This window comes from Nipponia nippon, unplaced genomic scaffold, assembly GCF_047370975.1.
Source record: "Nipponia nippon isolate SJK-2023a ecotype South Korea unplaced genomic scaffold, ASM4737097v1 scaffold_35, whole genome shotgun sequence".
In the NCBI taxonomy this organism is placed as follows: Eukaryota; Metazoa; Chordata; class Aves; order Pelecaniformes; family Threskiornithidae; genus Nipponia; species Nipponia nippon.
Window position 1 is genome coordinate 3,901,873 of NW_028262353.1, and position 19,356 is coordinate 3,921,228.

Here is a 19,356-nt window from a genome sequence, read left to right on the forward strand (position 1 = left end):
GACAGAAAAGGGGGGAAGAGGGGACAGAAAATGGAGGAAACATGACAGAAAATGGGGGGAAGAGGGGACAAAATGGCGGGAAGAAGGGAGATAAAAAACATGGAAGAGGTGACAGAAAAAAGGGGGAAGAAGGGACAGAAAATGGAGGGAAAGGGACGGAAAACGGGGGGAATAGGAGGCGGAAAAGAGGGAAGAGGGGACACAAAATGGAGGAAAAGGGATGGAAAACGGGGGGAAGGGGGACAGAGAAGGAAAAAGGTGACAGAAAAAGGGCAAATTTGGGACAGAAAATGGAGGGGGAAGAGGGGACAGAAACGAGGGGGAAGGGGACAGAAAATAGGGGGAAGAAGGGAATGGAAAAGGGGGAAGGGGACAGAAAATGGAGGGTGAAAAGGGGTGGAAGAGGTGACAAATGGAGGGGAGAGGGGACAGAAAATGGAGGAAACGTGGCAGAAAAGGGGGAGAGGGGACAGAAAAGGGGGGAAGAGGGGACAAAATGGTGGGAAGAGGGGAGAGAAAATGGCGGGAAGAGGGGGGACAAAATGGAGGAGGAAGAGGGGCAGAAAATGGGGGAAGAGGGGACAGAAAATGGAGGAAACGTGGCAGAAAAGGGGGGAGAGGGGACAGAAAAGGGGGGAATTGGGGACAGAAAATGGAGGGGGAAGAGGTGACAGAAAAAGGGGGGGAGAGGGGGGAAAATGGCGGGAAGAGGGGCCAGGACGGGGGCCGAGGGCCAGCCCGCGGCCGCCATCGTCCCCGTGTCCCCTCAGGTGGCGGCGATGGCCGGTGCCCCCCGCGGTGAGGGCCGTGGCGGCGGCGGTGTCCCCGCGGGGGCGTCCCCGGCCCTGTCCCCCCGCCGTGTCCCCGAGGGGCCGCGGGTGCCACCCTGCGTCCCCCCGGCCGCCCCCCGGCCCCTCGGGGCGGCCCCGCGCCTGGAGGCGCTGCTGGGGAGGCTCCGCAGCCTGGACCGCGGTGAGCGCCCGGCCCCGTGTCCCCGTGTCCCCCCGTGTCCCCATGTCCCCAATGTCCCCCGTGTCTCCTGTGTCCCCAATGTCCCCCGTGTCCCTGATGTCCCCTGTGTCCCCATGTCCCCACGTCCCCCTGTGTCTCCCCGTGTCCCCATGTCCCCCCGTCCCCATGTCCCCCAATGTCCCCACATCCCCCTACTTCCCCCATCCCCCCATGTCCCCACGTCCCCCCACGTCCCCCCGCTTCCCCCCATCCCCATCTCCCTATGCCCATGTCCCCCAATGTCCCCTCACATCCCCACGTCCCCCCCACGTCCCTCCATGTCCCCCCATGTCCCCACATCCCTCTGTATCCCCCCATGTCCCCACGTCCCTCTGTATCCCCCCATGTCCCCATGTCCCCTGTGTCCCCATGTCCCCTGTGTCCCCCCATGTCCCCACATCCCCCCATGTCCCCATGTCCCCACATCCCCCCCATATCCCCATGTCCCCCTGCTTCCCCCCATCCCCATATCCTTATGCCCATGTCCCCCAATGTCCCCTCACGTCCCCATGTCCCCCTCACGTCCCCCCATGTCCCCATGTTCCCCCATGTCCCCCCATGTCCCCCGTGTCCCCATGTCCCCCTGTGTCCCCCCGTGTCTCCCCGTCCCCCCATGTCCCCACGTCCCGTTGTCCCCTCCTGTCCCCCCATGTCCCCATGTCCCCCCCGCCCCCCCCCCCCGCGCGTCAGGCCGCCGCGCGGGAGCTGGCGGAGGCTCAGGGCCACAGCGAGGGGCTGCGCCGCCACCTGGAGCAATGTGAGTCACCCCGGGGCACCCGGAGGGGACCCAGGGGACTGGCGGGGGCACCCAGGGGACGGGGGGGGCACCCAGGGGACGGGGGGGGAGCACCCAGGGGACCCGGGGTGACCCCCCGCGGCGCGGCCACCGCCCCCCGTCCCCGCAGTGGAGGAGCAGCAGGCGGCGCTGGAGGGGCTCTGGCAGCAGCAGGAGGGTGAGCCCCCCCCCCCCCCCAGCATGCCCCGGGGGCGCTCCCCCCTTCCCAGCATGCCCCGGGGCTTGGCCGGAGCTCCCAGCATGCCCCGGGGCCCTCCCCCCCTCCCCCGCAGAGGCGCGGCGGGTGGCACGGCGGCGCTGGGAGGAGGTGGAGGGCGAAGGTCAAAGGTGAGAGGGAGGGGGCCATGCCCTCCCGGTGACCCCTGAGCTCCCGGTGACCTTTGACCCTGACCTCCCGCTGACCTCTGACCTCCTTCTGACCTCTGACCTGGGGACACCGGAGCCCTCTGCTGACCTCTGAGCCCTGACCCCCAATCTCCTGGTGACCCCTGACCCCCAACGACCTCTGAGCACTGGTGACCTCTGACCCCTCCATGACACCTGCTGACCTCTGACCCCTGGTGACCCCCGCCCCTCTGGTGACCTCTGACCCCTGGTGACCCCAACTACTGGTGACCTCTGACCCCTGGTGACTGCTGAGCCCCTCGGTCACCCCTGACACCTGGTGACCACTACCCCCGGTGACCTCTCACCCCTGGTGACCCTGACTCCTGGTGACCTCTGACCCCCTCGGTGACCCCCTGCTGACCCCGGATCCCGGTGACCTCTCACCCCCAATGACCCCTGCCCCCAGTGACCCCTGTCCCCACCCCAGTAACCTTTGACCCCTCCAAGCCCCCCGACCCCTGCCCCGTGACCCCACCCCAACCTTTCCCTGTGACCCCTGACCCTGTGACCCTGACCCCTGACCCCGTGCCCCCCTGTTGACCCCTGACCCCGCAGGCGCCGGGGGCTCTGCCTGGGCCGCCAGCGGGACCTGGCGGGGGCGGGGCAGCAGCGGGGCCGCCTGCGTCACCTACGCCGCGGCCACAGGTGGGGTCAAAGCTCACGGGGGCGGGGTTCACATGACGGGGGGGGGTGTCACCCCGCCGCGCGTGACCTCACGCCGGGCCATGACCTCACGCAGGCAGGAGTTCTGGCAGCAGCTCGATGACATCACCGAGGAGCACAAGCGCCTGTGGGAAGCACACGTGAGCCCCCGGCCCCGCCCCCAGGCCCCGCCCCCAGGCCCTTGGCCCCGCCCCACACGCCTGGTCCCGCCCCCCAGGCACCAGCCCAGTTGGCGGCTGAACTGGTCAGACTGGAGGAGGCGCGGGAGAAGCTGCTGAGGCAGGGTGAGCCCCTGGCCACGCCCCCTTGGGGCATGGCCACGCCCACCGGACAGCTGGTCACGCCCCCTTGGGGGCCTGGCCACGCCCCCCCGTGGGGTGTGACAGGCCCCGCCCCCTCAGAGCACCACCTGCTGGAGGCGGAGCAGCAGCTGGGACCTGAAGCCCAGGTGGCCCTGTGAGTGGCAGGGGGCCTGGCCCTGCCCCCCATGCCTGGCCCCGCCCCCTGACCGCCTGGCTCCGCCCCCACGAGCACCTGGCCCCACCCCCAGATACCCAGCTCCTCCCCCCGGAACCCTGACTCTACCCCCAAGCACTTGGCTCCACCCCCGAATGCCTGGCTCTGCCCCCAGACACATGGCTCCACCCCCTGGATGCCTGGCCCTGCCCCCTGAGCAACCAGCTTCTCCCCTGGGTGCCTGGCTCCACCCTCTGAGTGTCTGGCTCCACCCCCTAGGCACCTGTTCCACCCCCTGAGTCCCTGGCCCCGCCCCCCGCACCTGGCCCCACCCCCAAGTGCCTGGGTCCCCTCCCCTCGACACCTGGCTTCACCCCCTGGATACTTGGCCCTGCCCCCTGAGCCCTGGCCCTGCCCCCTGAGCCCCTGGCTCCGCCCCTGAGCCCCTGGCCCCACCCCCCACGAGCGCCCATTCCCAGCAGGCGATTGGTGGAGCAGGCGGAGGAGGGGGTGCGGCAGCGCCTGGGGGCGGAGCTCAGCCGGCGGCTGGGCTGTCTGCGCCGCAGGGAGAGGTGGGTGCCCCGCCCCCGCTGGGCCTGGCCCCACCCACCCCTCGGTGGGCAGAGCCGCGTAGCGGCCCCGCCCACCCCCTGACCCCACCCACACCCCCTCAGGCTGGAGGAGGAGCTGGAGCAGCTGCAGCCCCCACGGCAGGGCTCCGCCCCCTGAGTGGGGGGGGGGCACCAGTGCCACCAGCGCCACCAGTGCCACCAGTGCCTCCCCCGTCCCCATGTCCCCATGGTCCCCACGTCCCCCCCGTGTCCCCCCCGTCCCCACGTCCCCAATGCCACCCAGTGTCCCCCGGCCCCTGATGTCCCCCCATCCCCCCGTCCCCAATGTCCCCATGTCCCCCTCAACCCCCCCATGTCCCCCCTGTCCCCCCGCCCCCCGTCCCCAACGTCCCCGTGTCCCCCCCGTCCCCCTGTCCCCTCATGTCCCCCCATGTCCCCCCTGTCCCCATGTCCCCCCCGTGTCCCCCCCCGTCCCCCCGTCCCCAATGTCACCCTGTCCCCATGTCCCCCCCGTGTCCCCCAATGTCCCCACGTCCCCCAATGTCCCCCTGTCCCCCACGTCCCCCGTCCCCCCCGATGTCCCCCTGTCCCCCCGATGTCCCCCAATGCCCCCCGGCCCCCAATAAACGCCCCCAACCCCCACCACCGCTCCCGTCTCTCTTTGCGGCTCCCACCCACGCCGTCCCTCCCCAACATGGCCGCCCCCGCTGCGCGCCGCCATTTTGAACCACCCTCCCCTCACAGCGCGCCGCCATTTTGAACCACCCCCCCCACACACACACTGCGCGCTGCCATTTTGAACCACCCCATTCACTGCGCGCCGCCATTTTGCACCGCCCCGCGCAGGCGCCGCCGCCGCCATTTTGGGGCGGAAGCGGAAGCTGGCCACGCCCTTTCCCCTTCCGGTCTCGGCGGGTCCGGTCAGGGCTCTTCCCTCGGGGCCAGCGGTCGCCACAGAGCGGCAATGGTGAGGGGGGGGCCGGGCCGCCGGGGCCTCCCCGGGCGCTTGGGGGCCTTCCCGGGGGGCCGGGCTCCGGGGGCCCCCCCGAGGCCCTGACGCCCCGTTCCCCCCCCTCAGGACAGCGAGTTCTCGGACGCGGAGGCGGGCCCGGGCGGGGAGGAGAACGCCCCGGTTTACTGCGTCTGCCGCAAGCCCGACATCAACTGCTTCATGATGTGAGTGGCCGGGCGGGGGCCGGGACCCCTGGGCCCCCCTCCCGGCTCCTGGGTCCCCTCCCTGGGCTCCTGGGTGCTCCCCGATGCCTGGGTGCCTCCTTATGGGGCTTCCCCGGGCTCCAGGGTCCCCCCCAGGCTCCTGGGTGCCCCTCCAGGGTCCTGGGTCCCCTTCCCAGACCTCTGGCTGCCCCGCAGCTCCTGGTGCCTCCTTATGGGGCTTCCTCGGACCCCTGGGTGCCCCTCGGTTCCTGAGTCCCTCCTGTGGGGCTTCCCTGAACCCATGGGTGGTCCCCCCGGGCTCCTGGGTCCCCTCCTGGGGCTTCTGGGTGCCCCCTGATTCCTGGGTGCCTCCTTATGGGGCTTCCCCCAACCCCTGGGTGCCCCCCTTGGACCCCTGGGTGCCCCTCAGTTCCTGGGTCCCTCCTTACAGGGCTTCCCCGGGCTCCTGGGTGCCCCCTCCGGGCTCCTGGTTCCCTTCCCGGGACCCCTGGGTGCCCCCCCTGGCTCCTGAGTCCCCCCAAATTCCTGGGTGCCTCCTTATGGAGCTTCCCCAGGACCCCTGGGTGCCCTCCCCCGGCTCCTAGGTGCCCCCCCAGGTGCCTGGGTGCCCCCCAGATTCCTGGGTGCCTCCTTATGGGGCTTCCCTGAACCCATGGGTGCCCCCCCCCGGGCTCCTGGGTCCCTTCCCCGGGCTCCTGGGTGCCCCCCTGGCCACTGGGTCCCTTCTGGGCGATTGGGGGGGGTCCCGGACGCCTGGGTCCCTTAGGGTGGGGGATGGGGTGGGGGCCTCCCGGAGGCCTGGGTGCCCCCCCCGGGGCTGAGGGTGCTCCCTTCCCCCGCAGCGGGTGCGACAACTGCAACGAGTGGTTCCACGGCGACTGCATCAACATCACCGAGAAGATGGCGAAGGCCATACGGGAGTGGTACTGCCTGCAGTGCCGGGGTGAGCCACCCCCTTCGGGGGGTCCCCAACGCCCGCGCCCCTTTTTGGGGGGCTCCTGGGCGCCTGCGCCCCTTTTTGGGGGGGTCCCAAATTCTTGGGCCCCTTTTTGGGGGGTCCTGGGCACCTGGATCCCTTTTGGGAGGGTCCTGGACTGCGGGGTCCCCCTGACTCCCTCCCCTCCCCCAGAGAAGGATCCCACCCTGGAAATCCGGTACCGGCACAAGAAATGGCGGGAAAAGGAACGGGAACACGAGAGCGTCAAGGCCCAGGAGCTGGCGTTGGAGCAGGGCCGAGCCGCTAAGGTGGCACCCAGGGGGGTCTGGGGGGCACCCAAGGGGTCTGGGGGGCACCCAAGGGGTCTGGGGTGCAGCCAAGGGGTCTGGGGGGGCACCCAGGGGGTCTGGGGGGGCACCCAGCAGTCTGGGGGGCAGCCAAGAGGTCTGGGGGGGACACCCAGGGGGTCTGGGGGGGGGCACCCAAGGGGTCTGGGGGGGGCACCCAAGGGGTCTGGGGGGGCACCCAGGGGGTCTGGGGGGGCACCCAGGGGGTCTGGGGGGGGCACCCAAGGGTCTGGGGGGGCACCCATGGGTGCACAGAGGCATTGGGGGTGGAACCGGCCGCCCGGATCCCCTCCCGGCCGCCTGCATCCCCCCCCGTTCCGTGCAGATCAAGCGGTCGGCCCGCATGTGCGGGGAGTGCGAGGCGTGCCGGCGCCCCGAGGACTGCGGGCAGTGCGACTTCTGCCGCGACATGAAGAAATTCGGGGGCCCCAACAAGATCCGCCAGAAGTGCCGCCTGCGGCAGTGCCAGCTGCGCGCCCGCGTGAGCCCCGGGGCCTTGGCGTGTGCTTGGTGTGGCCTTAGCGTGTGCTTGGTGTGGCCTTAGCCTGGGGCCAGGGAGTCCTTTATGTGGCCTTAGCGTGTGCTTGGCGTGGGGCTAGTGAATATTTTATGTGGCCTTAGCGTGTGCTTGGCATGGTCTTAGCGTGGGGCGAGGGAGTCCTTTATGTGGCCTTAGCGTGTGCTTGGCGTGGGGCTAGTGAATATTTTATGTGGCCTTAACGTGTGCTTGGTGTGGCCTTAGCGTGTGCTTGCTGTGGCCTTAGCATGGGGCTATGGAATCCTTTATGTGGCCATAGCATGTGCTTGGTGTGGTTTTAGCATGGGGCTAGGGAGTGCTCTACAGGGCCTTAGCATGTGCTTGGTGTGGGGCTAGTGAATATTTTATGTGGCCTTAGCGTGTGCATGGCGTGGTCTTAGTATGTGCTTGCTGTGGGCTTAGCGTGGGGCTAGGGAGTCCTTTACGTGGCCTTGGTATGTGCTTGGTGTGTGCTTGGCATGGCCTTGGCACGGCCTTAGTGTGGTGTTAGTGTGGCTTTAGCATGTGTTTGGCATGGCCTTAGCCTGGAGTGAGTGTTTCGTGTCCTTAGCGTGGCTGTAGCATGTCCTTAGCATGTTCTTGGCATGGCCTTTCTATGGCTTTAGGCTGCGCTTGACGTGGCCTTAGCATGGCCTTAGTGTGTGGCGTTAGCGTGTGCTTGGCGTGGCCTTAGCATGGGGTTACTGTTTTGTACGTCCTTAGTAGAGGTTTACTGTATCCTTGGTGTGGCCTTAGTGTGGCTTTAGTATGTACTTGGTGTGGCCTTGGCATGGCCTTGGCGTGGCCTTAGCGTGGGCTTAGCGTGTGCTTGGCATGGGCTTAGTGTGGAGGTGGGGAGTGCTTCACGTGTCCTTAGCGTGTCCTTGATGTGGGCTTACTGTGGCCTTAGCGTATGCTTGGCATGGCCTTAGCATGTTGTTTGGGTGGCTTTAGCATGTTAGCGTATTGCTAGCGTGGCTGTAGCGTGTTTAGTGTGTTGTGTTAGCATGGCCTTACCATGTGCTTGGCGTGTGCTTGGCGTGTCTTGCGCGTGCTTGGCGTGCTAGCGTGTCGTTAGCATTGTCACTGTGGCCTTGGCGTGTGGCTGGCGTGGCCTTAGCATGTGCTGAGCACGTTTGCATGCCCTCAGTGTGTCGTTAGTACGTGCTTCGCACGTTGTTAGCGTGGCCTTAGCGTGTGCTTCACGTGTTGGTAGCGTGGCCTTAATGGATGCGTAACGTGTCGTTAGCATGGCTTTAGTGTGTCCTTAGCGTGAGGTTGCTGGGGCTTTAGCATGTTAGCGTGGCCTGTGTGTGCTTAGCGTGTCCTTAGCACGCCATGAGCATGGCGTTAGCGCCTTTAGCGTGTTAGCACGGTAGCAGCATGTGCTTTGCATGTGGCTTGCGTGTTCTTAGCGTGTTAGCGTGCAGTTAGTGGGGCTTTAGCGTGTCCTTAGCATGTGGCGTGTCTGCTTTTGGTGTGTGCTTGGCGTGTGCGGGGGTTTGGGGGGTGGGGTGGCCCCAGTGTGTCCCCGCTGTGGCCCTGTCACCCTGTCTCGTGTCCCTGGCGTGTCCCTGCCGTGTTTCTGTGTCACCGTGTCCCCGTGTTCCTGGCGTGTCCCGGGTCCCCGTGTCGCGCTGTTCCTGTCCCTGCCGTCTCCTAAATCTCTCCCCATGTCCCCCACGTGTCCTCGTGTCCCCAGTGTGTCCCCGTGTCCCCATCCCATGTCCCCAATGTCCCCATGTCCTCCACGTGTTCCTGTGTCCCTGTCCCATGTCCCTGTGTCCCCGTCCTGTGTCCCCAATGTCCCCCACATGTCCCCAGTGTGTCCCTGTGTCCCCTCTTCTACGTCCCGAATGTGTCCCCGTGCCCCCGTCCCATGTCCCCAGTGTCCCACACACATCCCTGGGTCCCTGTCACGTGTCCCCGTCCCATGTCCCCAGTGTGTCCCTCTGTCCCCTGTTCTGTGTCCCCAATGTGTCCCCATGTCCCCATCCCATGTCCCCAATGTCCCCCCCGTGTCCCCGACGTGTCCCTGTGTCCCCTGTTCTACATCCCCAACGTGTCCCCCCGTCCCCAGCGTGTCCCCATCCCGTGTCCCCACGTCCCCGACGTGTCCCCATGTCCCTAACGTGTCCCTGTGTCCCCTGTTCTATGTCCCCAACGTGCCCCCCCGTCCCCGGCATGTCCCTGACGTGTCCCCATGTCCCTGACGCGTCCCCAACGCGTCCCTCTCCCCCCCAGGAGTCCTACAAGTACTTCCCCACCTCGGTGAGTCGCCTGCGTCCCCTTGGGGGGGGGTGGGGGGGTCCCCAGACGCCTGGGTCCCCCCTGGGTGGGGGTGGGGGGGTCCCAGAGCCTGGGTCCCCTCAGGGTCCAAGGGGGGGGGGGTGATGTCGGGTCCCCCCAACGCCTGGGTCCCTTCTGGGTGGGGGGGGGGGAGGTCGCAGACGCTTGGGTCCCCTTGGGTGGGGGTTGGGGGGCTCCCCAAGACGCCTGGGTCCCCTTTTGAGGGTGGGGGGTCCTCTTGGGGGGGAGGGGTTCTGGGTCCCCCGAACGCTTGGGGGTTGCAAGGGGGGGGTCCCATGGGTGCGGAGGGGCGGGGGCGCCGGCCGGCTGGGTGGGTGCTGACCCCCCCCCAGCTGGCGCGGGGGCGCGAGGGGGAGCTGGAGCTGCTGAAGGAGCAGCTGGGGGCGGCGGGGCCCCCCGAGAGCCTCTCGGACGAGGAGCTGCCGCTCGACCCCCGGCTCTACCAGGAGCTCTGCGCCGGCGCCTTCGACGAGCACGGGCTGGTGAGCACCCCAGAATCCCTCCCCCAGCACCCCAAAATCCTCCCCTCGCCCCCAGGGCTCTCAGGTTTGAGGTCAGGGACCCCACATCCCCCCCGAACGGCCCCAAAATGCCCCAAATTCTGGGTTGGGGGCACTAAATCCATTCAGAGTGGCCCCAAAATGGGCACTGGGGACCCCACATCCCCCCAGAACGACCCCAAAATGGGCGCTGGGGACCCCAAATCCCCCCAGAATGGCCCCAAAATGGGCGCTGGGGACCCCAAATCCCCCCAGAACGACCCCAAAATGGGCACTGGGGACCCCAAATCCCCCCAGAACGATCCCAAAATGCCCCAAATTCTGCGTTGGGGACCCTAAATCTATTCAGAGTGGCCCCAAAATGGGTGCGGGGGACCCCAAATTCCCCAGAATGGCCCCAAAATGCCCCAAATTCTGGGCTGGGGACCCTAAATCCCCCCAGCATTACCCCAAAATCCCCCAAAATGAACATCAGGGACCCCAAATCCCCGTAATTTCCCCTGGGGACCCCAAATCCCCCCAAAATCGCCCCAAAATGTCCCAAAATCAGTTCCGGGGACTCAGAATCGCCCCCACATCCCCCCAAAATGCCCCAAATTCAGTTCCAGGGACACAAATCCCCCCAGTCCCCCCCAAATCCCCCCAAATCCCCTAATTTCGGTTCTGGGGACCCCAAATCCCCCCAAATCCCCCCAAATCCTGGTCCCAGGACCCTCCAACCCCCCCCAACCCCCTCCCCGCTGGCGTGTTATTAGCATGTTGAGGCGTGTTTTCCGTGTGTTAGGGCGTTCGGCGGCTGGGGTTAGCGTGTCAGGGCTTGTTAACCGTGTCGAGCCATGTTCTTAGCGTGTCGGAGTCACACCGTAATGGCGCCAAGGTGTGGCTTTGCGCGTAGAGGCGTGTTTTTAGCGTGTAAAGATGTATTTCAAGTACACTAAGCCGTGGTTTTAGCCCAAAATGGGTGTTTTAAGCGCGTCGAGGCCTGTTTTAGCGTGTAAAGGCATATTTCAAGTGCCCCAGCCCGTGGTTTTGGCCCAGAAATGGGTGTTTAAAGCATGTTGAGGCGTGTTTTAGCGTGTAAAGACGTTTTCTGAGTGCCCCAAGCCGTGGTTTTAGCCCATAAATGGGCGTTTTAAGCGTGGCGAGGCGCGTTCTGGCGGTGCTGAGGCGTGTTCTTGGCGTGTCCCCGTGCAGCCGTGGCTCAGCGACCCCGAGGACGCCCCCTTCCTTGACCCCGTCCTGCGCAAGCGCGCCGTCAAGGTCAAGCACGTCAAGCGGCGGGAGAAGAAGTCGGACAAAAAGGTGGGGCCTGGGGGCCTACTGGGAGGCACTGGGAGCTACTGGGAGGGCTCCTGGGAGCTGCTGGTGGGGTTCTGGTGGCACTGGGAGCGACTGGGAGTCACTGGGAGGGCTCCTGGGAGCTCCTAGTGGGGTCTGGTGGGCACTGGGAGCTACTGGGAGTCATTAGGAGGGCTACTGGTGGGTTCTGGTGGTTACTGGGATGCCCTAGGGGTTATTGGGAGCTACTGGGATGCCCTGAAGCTTACTGGGAGGGCCACTGGGAGCTGCTGGTGGGGTTCTGGTGGGCACTGGGAGTCACTGGGAGGGCTACTGGGAGCTACTGGTGGGGTTCTGGTGGTTACTGGGATGCCCTAGGGGTTACTGGGAGCTACTGGGATGCCCTGAAGCTTACTGGCAGGGCTCCTGGGAGCTCTGGGTGAGCTCGTGGTGATCCCCGGGAGTCTTACTGGTGTGAACTGGGAGCTACTGGGGGTTACTGGGAGCTACTGGGAGGCCCTGAGGGTTGGTTACTGGGAGCCCCTGAGGGTTACTGGGAGGGCCATTGGGAGCTGCTGGGAGGGCTGCTGGGAGCTCTGAGTGAGCTTGTGGTGATCCCTGGAGGTCTTACTGGTGTGAATTGGGAGCTACTGGGGGTTACTAGGAACTACTGGGAGGCCCTGAGGGTTACTGGGAGGACTGTTGGGAGCTCTAGGTGAGCTCGTGGTGATTTGCTGGGGGTCTTACTGGGGGTTACTGGGAGCTACTGGGAAGCCCCGAGGGTTACTGGAAGGCCCCAGGGGTTACTGGGAGGGCCACTGGGAGCTACTGGGAGGGCTTTTGGGAGCTCTGGGTGAGCTCGTGGTGATTGCTGGGGGTCTTACTGGGGGTTACTGGGAGCTACTGGAAAGCCCCAAGGGTTACTGGGAAGCCCCGAGGGTTACTGGGAGGCCCCAGGGGTTACTGGGAGGGCCACTGGGAGCTGCCGGGAAGGCTCCTGGTGGGCTCTGTGGTGCCTTACTGGTGCAAACTGGTGCTTACTGGTTCTTACTGGTGGCGGCAGAAGGAGGAGCGCTACAAGCGGCACCGGCAGAAGCCGCGGCACCGGGAGCGCAGCCGGCACCCGGAGCGCCCCGACGCCCGCGACCCCGCCGGGCTGGGCCAGTGCCTGGGCCCCGGCTGCACCCGCCCCGCCCGGCCCCCCTCCAAGTACTGCAGCGAGGCCTGCGGCGTCAAGCTGGCCGCCAAGTGAGTACCGACCGGTACCGACCAGTACCGACCAGTACAAACCAGTAGAGGCCGCTAGGAAGGGGTATAGAGGGCGGTAGACCCCTCTGATGCCCTGGTCATCTGAGTACTGGAGGGAGGGTGGTGATGTCAAGCTGGCTGCCGAGTGAGTGTAGACCAGTATAGGCTAGTATAAACCGTTATAGACTGGTATAAATGAGTACGGACCAGTACAAACCAGTAGACACCACTAGGAAGTGGTATAGAGGGCAGTAGACCCCTCTGATGCCCCGGTCATCTGAATACTGGAGGAAGGGTGGTGGTGTCAAGCTGGCTGGTGAGTAAGTGTAGACCAGTAGAAACCAGTACAAACCAGTCTAGACCAGTAGAAACCAGTATAGACCAGTATAGGCTGCTAGGAAGTGGTATAGAGAGCAGTAGACCCCTCTGATGCCCCGGCCATCCAAGTACTGGAGGGAGCATGGTGGTGTCAAGCTGGCTGCCGAGTGAGTCTAGGCCAGTAGAAACCAGTCTAGGCCAGTAGAAACCAGTATAGACCAGTATAGGCCACTAGGAAGGGGTATAGAGGGCGGTAGACCCCTCTGATGCCCCGGTCATCCGAGTACCGGGGGGAGGGTGGTGGCATCAAGCTGGCTTCCGAGTGAGTGTAGACCAGTAGAAACCACTCTAGACCAATAGAAACCAGTCTAGACCAGTACAGCCTGGTAGAAACCACTATAGACCAGTATGAAGGAGCACAGCGTCCAGGAGCCCAGTCTGGCGCCCCAGTTATCCAAGTACTGCGGCGAGGCCTGCGGCGTCAAGCTGGCCGCCGAGTGAGTACCAACCAGCATAGACCAGTACAGACCAGTAGAGGCCGCTAGGAAGGGGTATAGAGGGCGGTAGACCCCTCTGACGCCCCGGTCATCCGAGTACCGGGGGGAAGGTGGTGGCATGAAGCTGGCTTCTGAGTGAGCGTAGACCAGTAGAAACCAGTCTAGACCAGTACAGCCTGGTAGAAACCACTATAGACCAGTATGAAGGAGCACAGCGTCCAGGAGCCCAGTCTGGCGCCCCAGTTATCCAAGTACCGCGGCGAGGCCTGCGGCGTCAAGCTGCCCGCCGAGTGAGTACCGACCAGCATAGACCAGTACAGACCAGTACAAACCAGCGTGAAGTCTCATAGCCGGATCTAGCGGATCCCGGGCTCCTGGGGCGGCGGGGATCCCCGGGCGCCCCCGTTACCCCCTCCCCCCCGCAGCCGGATCTACGAGATCCTGCCGCAGCGGATCCAGCAGTGGCAGCAGAGCCCCTGCGTGGCGGAGGAGCACGGGAAGCGGCTGCTGGAGCGCATCCGGCGGGAGCAGCACCAGGCCCGGCTGCGGCTGCAGGAGATGGAGCGGCGCTTCCACGAGCTGGAGGGGCTGATCGCCCGCGCCAAGGGGCACCCGCCGCGCGAGGACGAGGAGGTGGGCGCCCCCGGCCGCCCCCCCCCGGGCCCCTTCACCCCGCCCCCAGGCCCCCGGGTCCCTCCTGAACCCCCATAACCCCGCCCCCAGGCCCCATAACCCCGCCCCCAAACTCCTTAACCCCACCCCCAGACCCCTGGGTCCCCCCAGGCCCCTTAACCCCGCCCCCAGGCCCCTTAGCCCCCCCCCCCAGACTCCTGGGTCGCCCCTGAACCCCCTTAACCCCGCCCCCAGACCCCATAACCCCACCCCCTTGGACCTCCAGCCCCCCCCCCCCATAACCCCACCCCCAGACCCCTGGGTCCCCCCAGGCCCCTTAACCCCCCCCCAGACCCCTTAGCCCCCCCCCCCCCCCGACTCCTGGGTCCCCCCCGAACACTTAACCCCACCCCCAGGCCCCATAACCCCGCCCCCAAACTCCTTAACCCCACCCCCAGACCCCTGGGTCCCCCCAGGCCCCTTAACCCCACCCCCAGACCCCTTAGCCCCCCCCCCCCGACTCCTGGGTCCCCCCCAGGCCCCATAACCCCGCCCCCAGGCCCCATAACCCCGCCCCCAGACCCCTTAACCCCACCCCCAGACCCTTGGGTCCCCCCTGAACGCCCTTAACCCCCCCCCCAGACCCCATAACCCCACCCCCAGATGCCCGGGTCCCCCCAGACCCCTATAACCCCGCCCCCAGACCCCTTAACCCCACCTCCTTGCACCCCTGGCTCCCCCCAGACCAATTAACCCTGCCCCCAACCCCCCTTAGCTCCTCCCCCCAGACCCCATAACTCCCCCCAAACCCCTTAACCCCGCCCCCAGACCCCTTAACCCCGCCCCCTTGGACCCCCTGGCTCCCCCGGAACCCCCTTACCCCCCTCCCCTAACCCCACACGAGTGCCCTAGCCCCGCCCCGGCCCCGCCCTAGCCCCGCCCCTGACCCCGCCCCTCCCGCAGAGCACGGAGGGGGACAGCGAGGACACCGACCTCCAGATCTTCTGCGTCTCCTGCGGCCACCCCATCAACCCCAAGGTGGCCCTGCGCCACATGGAGCGCTGCTACGCCAAGGTCGGGGGACGTATGGAGCCCGTGCTGGGCGCCATGGGGGTATGGGGGCTGGGGGACGTATGGAGCCCGTGCTGGGCGCCATGGGGGTACGGGGGCTGGGGGACGTATGGAGCCCGTGCTGGGCGCCATGGGGGTACGGGGGGCGGGGGGACGTATGGAGCCCGTGCTGGGCGCCATGGGGGTACGGGGGGCTGGGGGCCGTATGGAGCCCGTGCTGGGCGCTATGGGGGTACGGGGGGCTGGGGGCCGTATGGAGCCCGTGCTGGGCGCCATGGGGGTACGGGGGCTGGGGGCCGTATGGAGCCCGTGCTGGGCGCCATGGGGGTACGGGGGGCTGGGGGACGTATGGAGCCCGTGCTGGGCGCCATGGGGGTACGGGGGGCTGGGGGACGTATGGAGCCCGTGCTGGGCGCCATGGGGGTACGGGGGCTGGGGGACGTATGGAGCCCGTGCTGGGCGCCATGGGGGTATGGGGGCTGGGGGACGTATGGAGCCCGTGCTGGGCGCTATGGGGGTATGGGGGGCTGGGGGACGTATGGAGCCCGTGCTGGGCGCCATGGGGGTACGGGGGGCTGGGGGACGTATGGAGCCCGTGCTGGGCGCCATGGGGGTACGGGGGCTGGGGGCCGTATGGAGCCCGTGCTGGGCGCTATGGGGGTACGGGGGGCTGGGGGACGTATGGAGCCCGTGCTGGGTGCCATGGGGGTACGGGGGCTGGGGGCCGTATGGAGCCCGTGCTGGGCGCTATGGGGGTATGGGGGGCTGGGGGACGTATGGAGCCCGTGCTGGGCGCCATGGGGGTACGGGGGGCTGGGGGACGTATGGAGCCCGTGCTGGGCGCCATGGGGGTACGGGGGGCTGGGGGACGTATGGAGCCCGTGCTGGGCGCCATGGGGGTATGGGGGCTGGGGGACGTATGGAGCCCGTGCTGGGCGCTATGGGGGTATGGGGGGGCTGGGGGACGTATGGAGCCCGTGCTGGGCACCATGGGGGTACGGGGGCTGGGGGACGTATGGAGCCCGTGCTGGGCGCCATGGGGGTACGGGGGCTGGGGGCCGTATGGAGCCCGTGCTGGGCGCTATGGGGGTACGGGGGGCTGGGGGCCGTATGGAGCCCGTGCTGGGCGCCATGGGGGTACGGGGGGCTGGGGGACGTATGGAGCCCGTGCTGGGCGCCATGGGGGTACGGGGGGCTGGGGGACGTATGGAGCCCGTGCTGGGCGCCATGGGGGTACGGGGGGCTGGGGGACGTATGGGGCCCGTGCTGGGGGCCATGGGGGTACGGGGGGCTGGGGGACGTATGGAGCCCGTGCTGGGCGCCATGGGGGTACGGGGGGCTGGGGGACGTATGGAGCCTGTGCTGGGCGCCATGGGGGTACGGGGGGGCTGGGGGACGTATGGAGCCCGTGCTGGGCGCCATGGGGGTACGGGGGGCTGGGGGACGTATGGAGCCTGTGCTGGGCGCCATGGGGGTACGGGGGGCTGGGGGACGTATGGAGCCCGTGCTGGGCGCCATGGGGGTACGGGGGGCTGGGGGACGTATGGAGCCTGTGCTGGGCGCCATGGGGGTACGGGGGGCTGGGGGATGTATGGAGCCTGTGCCAGGGCGCTATAGGGGGGGAGGGGCTGGGGGCCGTATGGAGCCTGTCCTGGGGTGCTCTAGGGGATGGAGGGTCTCTGGGGGACGCATGGATCCTGTCCTTGCGTGCTATAGGGAATATAGGGGATCTCTGGGGGCTTTAGGGGCTGTATAGATCCTCTCCTTGGGTGCTATAGGGGATATAGGGGATCTCTGGGGGCTCTAGGGGCCATACAGACTCTGCTTTTGGGCTCTATAGGGGGCAGAGGGGCCACATGGATCATGTTCTTGGGCTCTATAGGGGATATAGGGCCCATACAGACTCTGGTCTTGGGCTCTTTAGGGGATAGGGGGGTCTCTCTGGGGGCCATACAGACCCTATAGGGGTGGAGCTCTATAGGGGCTGTAGGGCTTCTCTGGGGGCTATAGGGGCCATATAAAACCTCATTTTGGGCTCTATAGGGGCTATAGAACCTCTCGGGGGGCTCTAGGGGCCATAGGGACCCCGCTGTGGGGCCCTATAGGGGCTGTGGGGCCTCTCGGGGGGGTCTATAGGTGCCCCTGAGGGTCTATAGGTGCCCCCGGCCCCTATAGCCCCCCTGACCCCCCCCCCCGTGCCGGCAGTACGAGAGCCAGACCTCCTTCGGCTCCATGTACCCCACCCGCATCGAGGGGTGAGCGGGGGAGGGGCACCCAGAGCCCGGGGGGGGAGGGGAGCACCCAGAGCCCTGGGTGGGGGAGGGGGGGGTGGTCTTGGTGGGGGAGGGGCGTCCTGGGTGCCTGGGTCCCTTGGGGGAGGGGGGTCCTGGGTCCCCGTGGGTGGGGGAGGGGAGGTCTGTCTGGGTGGGGGGTGGGGGAGGGGGTTCCTGGGTGGGGGAGGGGGGTCCTGGGTGCCTGGGTCTCCCTGGGTGGGGGAGGGGAGGTCTGTCTGGGTGGGGGAGGGGGTCCCTGGGTGCCTGGGTCCCCCTGGGTGGGGGAGGGGAGGTCCCAAACGCCCGGGTCCCACCCGGGTGGGGGTGGGTGAGGGGGGGTTCCTGGGTGGCGGGGGTGGGGGGAGGGGAGCCCCCAGCCCCCCCCGGCTCACGCCGCCCCCCTCCCCCGCAGGGCCACCCGCCTCTTCTGCGACGTCTACAACCCCCAGAGCAAAACCTACTGCAAGCGGCTGCAGGTGCTCTGCCCCGAGCACTCCCGGGACCCCAAGGTGAGGGGCACCCATGGGGGCGGGGGCGCACCCATGGGTGCTGCGGGGCAGGGGAGGGGCCTGGAGGGGGGTGGGGGGGAGGGGAGGGGCGCTGGGGGAAGGAGGGATTGGGGGGGAGGCACCCATGGGTGCTGGGGGGGTGGAGGGGGGCACCCATGGGTGCTGTGGGGTGCCCCTGATGCTTTAGGTGCACCCATGGGTGCAGTGGGTGCCATATATAGTGCTGGGGGGGGCACCCATGGTGCTGGGGGGTGCCCCTGATGCTTTAGGTGCACCCATGGGTGCAGTGGGGGGCACCTATGGATGCTGTGGGGCATCCCTAGGGCTGTAGGTGCACCCGTGGGTGCAGTGGGTGCCATATATAGTGCTGGGGGGGGCACCCATGGTGCTGTGGGGTGCCCCTGATGCTTTAGGTGCACCCATGGGTGCTGTGGGGGGCACCCATGGTGCTGTGGGGTGCCCCTGATGCTTTAGGTGCACCCATGGGTGCAGTGGGGGGCACCTATGGATGCTGTGGGGCATCCCTAGGGCTGTAGGTGCACCCATGGGTGCAGTGGGTGCCATATATAGTGCTGGGGGGGGCACCCATGGTGCTGTGGGGTGCCCCTGATGCTTTAGGTGCACCCATGGGTGCCGTGGGGGGCACATAGAGTGCTGGGGGGGGCACCCATGGGTGCCGGGGGGTGCCCTGACCCGGCGGGTGCCCCCACCCCCAGGTGCCGGCGGACGAGGTGTGCGGGTGCCCGCTGGTGCGGGACGTCTTCGAGCTGACGGGGGACTTCTGCCGCGTCCCCAAGCGCAAGTGCCACCGCCATTACTGCTGGGAGAAGCTGCGCCGCGCCGAGGTCGACCTGGAGCGCGTCCGCGTGGTGGGTGCTCCCCCGGGGGTGTCACCAGGGTCCCGTGGGTGGCCTCGGGGGGCCCTTGGGTGGCGTTGGGGTCTTCTGGGGTCATTGATGGTCCCAGGGGTGGCATTGAGGGTCCCATGGGTGTCACCAGGGGTCCCACGGGTGGCCTCAGGGGTCCCTTGGGTGGCGTTGAGGTCCCACAGGTGTCACCAAGGGTCCCATGGGTGGCCTTAAGGGTCCCTTGGGTGGCGTTGGGGTCTTCTGGGGGTCATTGAAGGTCCCTTGGGTGGCCTTGAGGTCCCACGGGTGTCACCAAGGGTCCCATGGGTGGCGTTGAGGTCCCTTGGGTGTCACCGAGGTCCTTGGGGCCATTGAAGGTCCCCTGGGTGTCAGTGAGGGTCCCTTGGGGGTCACTGAGGTCCCTGGGGGTCCCCTTGTCCCCGGGGTGTCCCCATGGGTGTCCCCATGTCCCCGCGGTGTCCCCACGCCGCCCCTCCCCCGCAGTGGTACAAGCTGGACGAGCTCTTCGAGCAGGAGCGCAACGTGCGGGCGGCCATGACGAACCGGGCGGGGCTGCTGGCCCTCATGCTGCACCAGACCATCCAGCACGACCCCCTCACCACCGACCTCCGCACCGACCGCTGACCCCCCCCGGGGTGCCCCCCCCGGGACACCCCCCCCCCGGGGAGCCCCACCCCCCCGGGACCCCCCGCCCGGGGGAGCCCCCCCGGGGACCCCCACCCCCCCCCCCCCGGGGTGCCCCCCCCCGGGAAACCTCCCCCCCCCCAATAAAATGGGCGTCGAAGGAGGCCTCGGCTGTGGGGGGTCGGGGGGGGAATAGGGTCGGGGGGGGCTGGGGGGGTCTATAGGGGTCGGGGGGTCTATAGGGTCATGGCGGAGTTTATAGGGGTCGGGGGGGGCTGGGGGGGTCTATAGGGGTCGGGGGGGTCTGCAGGGTCATGGCGGAGTTTATAGGGGTCGGGGGGGCTGGGGGGGTCTATAGGGGTCGGGGGGGTCTATAGGGTCATGG

General features: G+C 67.4%; 2 protein-coding genes across 2 annotated transcripts; both read left to right on the forward strand.

Annotated features, from left to right (window-relative positions):
• Nucleotides 1-1,668: 1,668 nt before the first annotated feature.
• Nucleotides 1,669-4,042, forward strand: LOC148054060 (synaptonemal complex central element protein 1-like). Its single transcript, XM_087771870.1, has 9 exons — nucleotides 1,669-1,768; nucleotides 1,917-1,964; nucleotides 2,080-2,134; nucleotides 2,750-2,839; nucleotides 2,934-2,997; nucleotides 3,075-3,141; nucleotides 3,259-3,313; nucleotides 3,796-3,885; nucleotides 3,988-4,042. Exons 1-9 carry the CDS (start codon nucleotides 1,669-1,671, stop codon nucleotides 4,040-4,042), a joined length of 624 nt encoding a protein of 207 aa, XP_087627996.1.
• Nucleotides 4,043-4,759: 717 nt separating this feature from the next.
• CXXC1 (CXXC finger protein 1) lies at nucleotides 4,760-19,022 on the forward strand. Its single transcript, XM_087771509.1, has 15 exons — nucleotides 4,760-4,852; nucleotides 4,964-5,061; nucleotides 5,904-6,004; nucleotides 6,191-6,306; nucleotides 6,671-6,826; nucleotides 9,107-9,133; nucleotides 9,505-9,654; nucleotides 10,867-10,974; nucleotides 12,014-12,198; nucleotides 13,439-13,646; nucleotides 14,589-14,699; nucleotides 16,902-16,951; nucleotides 17,382-17,478; nucleotides 18,195-18,347; nucleotides 18,831-19,022. The coding sequence occupies exons 1-15, from the start codon at nucleotides 4,850-4,852 to the stop codon at nucleotides 18,969-18,971; spliced, it is 1,704 nt and encodes a 567-aa protein (XP_087627635.1). The 5' UTR covers nucleotides 4,760-4,849; the 3' UTR covers nucleotides 18,972-19,022.
• Nucleotides 19,023-19,356: the final 334 nt, after the last annotated feature.